This window comes from Capricornis sumatraensis, chromosome 3, assembly GCF_032405125.1.
Source record: "Capricornis sumatraensis isolate serow.1 chromosome 3, serow.2, whole genome shotgun sequence".
NCBI lineage: Eukaryota > Metazoa > Chordata > Mammalia > Artiodactyla > Bovidae > Capricornis > Capricornis sumatraensis.
The window spans coordinates 50,451,640-50,455,010 of NC_091071.1; the positions used below are offsets into that span (position 1 = coordinate 50,451,640).

At 39.2% G+C, this 3,371-nt stretch overlaps 1 protein-coding gene across 1 annotated transcript; it reads right to left on the bottom strand.

Annotated features, from left to right (window-relative positions):
• Window positions 1-1,847: 1,847 nt before the first annotated feature.
• C3H2orf88 (chromosome 3 C2orf88 homolog) lies at window positions 1,848-2,135 on the bottom strand. The gene has a single exon (XM_068969618.1). It carries the CDS (start codon window positions 2,133-2,135, stop codon window positions 1,848-1,850), a length of 288 nt encoding a protein of 95 aa, XP_068825719.1.
• Between the last annotated feature and the right edge of the window lie 1,236 nt (window positions 2,136-3,371).

Below are 3,371 nucleotides of genomic sequence, written 5' to 3' on the forward strand. Positions count from 1 at the left end.
TCTATATCCCTATGTATGCTGAAAAATCTAGTGTAACGCACTTTCATATGGCTTTGTGTTTTCACCATAATATGTATTATCTTATATACTTAATTATATCTTTTAAACAGCAATGACCTTGTAGTGAAAGTATATGATGTGAGATATAAAATGAATGAAAAATGACAACATCTAGGCTTTTGTCTGAGTCATTAGTATAAACACTCATAAAACTAAATTTTTCTTCATGAGCTGGAAATATGTTTTGCATGTTTTGGAAACTTTCTATTCTTAGACTTGTGACTTCAGATCTTTGTATGAATGGGGTGGTGGTTTTTCTGTTTTGTAAAGTTGCTAGATTATAAGTACAACAGTACAGTACAAACCCTGGGAGTAGGTGAAGGTTAAATGACCAGTTTTACAAATGCAACTGAAAGATGACACGCCTGTCACTTTGAAGAATTTTCTTTGCCCATTTACCTTGGAGAATTTAGTCTGTTTGACTGTGGGCTTCAGGGTATAATGTTAAACTTAAAGTTCGCAATTCTGTCTGCTCATAAGGTCATATACATTTATGTCATTAGAGGTCACAAGCTTTTTTTCTGCCTTTCTTTACTTTTGATTATAAGGGTCTACTGTATCTTAGTAAAAGGATCTTATAATGTATCAGTTTTCTTGCAAGTTATGGTATCTTCTTTCTGCTTTCCTGAATTTTCCATCACTATCTTAAACTAATTTTTTTTTTTAGAAAACTTCCCCCAAAAGCCAAATTTATGAAAATAGTGTAGTATATGGCTGTAAATGCCCCCATGGGCTTTTTTTTACCAGTAAAAATATATATGTGAGTATTCCCTTTAGAGGAGTATTTGATCTTTTGTAATAACTATAAATCTCATGCATAATCCAAATAGTAATCTGAATGGTGCCTGTCCATGTGCCAGTAGTCCCTTATATCTGCGAGACAGTAAAACTTAACACACGTGCAGCACTGAGACCGGGTTCTTCTTCCTACCTTGCCAGCTAGGGTTTCTGTTACTTTATAGTTTTTGGGATTGCTGTTTATAAAAGCTATGCATGCTTGTTTTCTTATATAGTAGTATCACTGGGCTACTTAATTCAATGCAGTAAACATTGTCATGACTTCTATAAATTGTATCTTGTTAAGACACTTATATGCAAAGTCTGAATCATCCAGTAACAGCTGTGATTAGTTAGGGCCCTGACTAACTATCCAGGTGATAGTTATGCTTTTCATCTACAAACGTAAATATTTAATTAAGGACAGGGTTCATGGTAGACCTCTTCCACATGGGTTGCTTTCTTATGTTTGACCATTTGTGTTAAGGAGGGATCCAAACCTTGACCCAAAAGGTTTTGACAAACCAAACCCATCGTTAACCACTCTGGCTTGAGTGCCATTCCCTTACCCAGGCATTTCAAGAAAAATCCTTTTGTACCTTGTGGTTTTTGTTTAAATTGACAGTTATTTTAAAGAAATGTCTTTAAAATAACCATTTGTAAACCCAAGGTGCTTTTAAAATTCTTATTTCTTTGGTGATGGCATTACTGCCTCTGGAAGGAAGTGGTGTGACACACAGCTGATTGATTCCTGTGGCTCCAGAGGACTTACATTTACACCTTTAATGACTAAAATCCAAGACCAAGCAGAGAGAAACTGCTTAATGTAGAACTGCCTAAAACACTTCATTTTAGGTATTAGATTCTTGAAGCTATTGTAATATTTTTCTTTACACCCAGATGGAGTTATTTGAATTTATTCACACCAGCTTCTGCTATTGTTTCATGTATTTAAACTAGCACCAACTTTATCCACAGTTCAAGAAAGTGTTGTCATCCTACACATAGAATCAAGGCCCTTCACTCTCAATATATGGGATGTCATAGTACTTGAGGTTGTTGCCTGCCCACTGCTGCAAGGCATCACTCAAGATTTCCTGGGACAGGTGCTGTGCAAATTCGAAGACCACAATTTGAGGCCCTGGGGGTTCCTTCACTTCCTCTTTGACATTAACTAGAGAAGGTATCCTGGGTAGAAATTTCTCTTCAGGCATAAAGTTTTCTTCACTCACATGCCTCTTCTCACTCTCAAGTGTGGTGGGAAATGGGAAAGTTTGCTTTGATTTCATGCAGCCCATGTTATGAAGAGCTCTGACTGAGTGAAGGAAAGCAGTAGCAAAGACTACTTCAATAGCATCTTTCGAAAACACCAAGCATTGTCCACTTGATACTGACCAGTGTTTTTCCTCTCCCGGACACTTCAGAAATCAATATTCACTTTCACCAATCTTCACATGTAGTGTTTTATCTGTCAAGAGAAGGTAAATTTCATTTTGAAGTCATATAATGCAAATACTGCCCAATTAGGTAGCAAGTAGAAACAAATCTTTATCACTTTACTAAGGTATCAACAGTTTTATCTTATCAATAGAAAAGATAATCATTCAAAACTGGCAATTAAGAAATAGGAAAACATTTTTTCAAGATCATGAAACTTATAAAACTGAAAACAGTCAAACTGTTGTTACCTTAGATTTTTTTTATGTACACTAGGGTTCAGCAAACAATATATAGTCTTTGGTTGTAGTTCACTGGAGGGACAAGAACTCAGGTGGCCATAGTCCTGGGGAGAACTCACTGGTATGAGCTTCTTTGGCCAGGTGAGATGCTGAGAAAGACTGAAGGCAGGAGGAGAAGGAGATAACAGACGATGAGATGTTCAGCAACATGCGTTTTAGCAAACTCCAGAAGATAGTGAAGGACAGGGAAGCCTGGAATGCTGCAGTCCATGGGGTCACAAAAAAGTTGGACACAACTGAGTGACTGAAGAACAACAATGAGCTTTTCTGGAGGTGGCCATTAGAGAGAAGTGAAGAAGAGAAGTGAATGTGTTCAGTCGTGTCCGACCCTTTGTGACCCAATGAACTGTAGCCTGCAAGACTCCTCTGTCCATGGGCTTTTCCAGGCAAGAATACTGGAGTGGGTTGCCATTTCTTTCTTCAAGAGATCATCCCAACCCAGGGATCAAACCCAGGTCTCCTGCATTGCAGACAGACTCCTTACTGGTTGAGCCATGAGGGAAGTTCAGAGGTGGTCATTTTCTCCCCCAAACCTGGCCGCACCCCAGACCCTTTAGGCTCCGGTACTGGGAACCCTCAAGGCAAACAACCAATAGGGTAGGAACACAGACCACCCATCAGCAGACAGGCTGCCTAAAGTCTTCATGAGCCCGTAACTGCCAGCTAAACACACTCCTGGAAATAGCCCTGCCCACCAATGGACAGGAACTAGTTCTTCCCACCAGGAAGCCTGCACAAGCTCTTAGACTGGCTTCGTGCACCAGGAGGCAGACAGCAGGAGCAAGAGGAACTACA

What these genes read in the sequence shown, in the direction of transcription:
- C3H2orf88 (XM_068969618.1), bottom strand. Translation starts at nt 2,135, where the DNA reads ATGGGCTGCATGAAATCAAAGCAAACTTTCCCATTTCCCACCACACTT.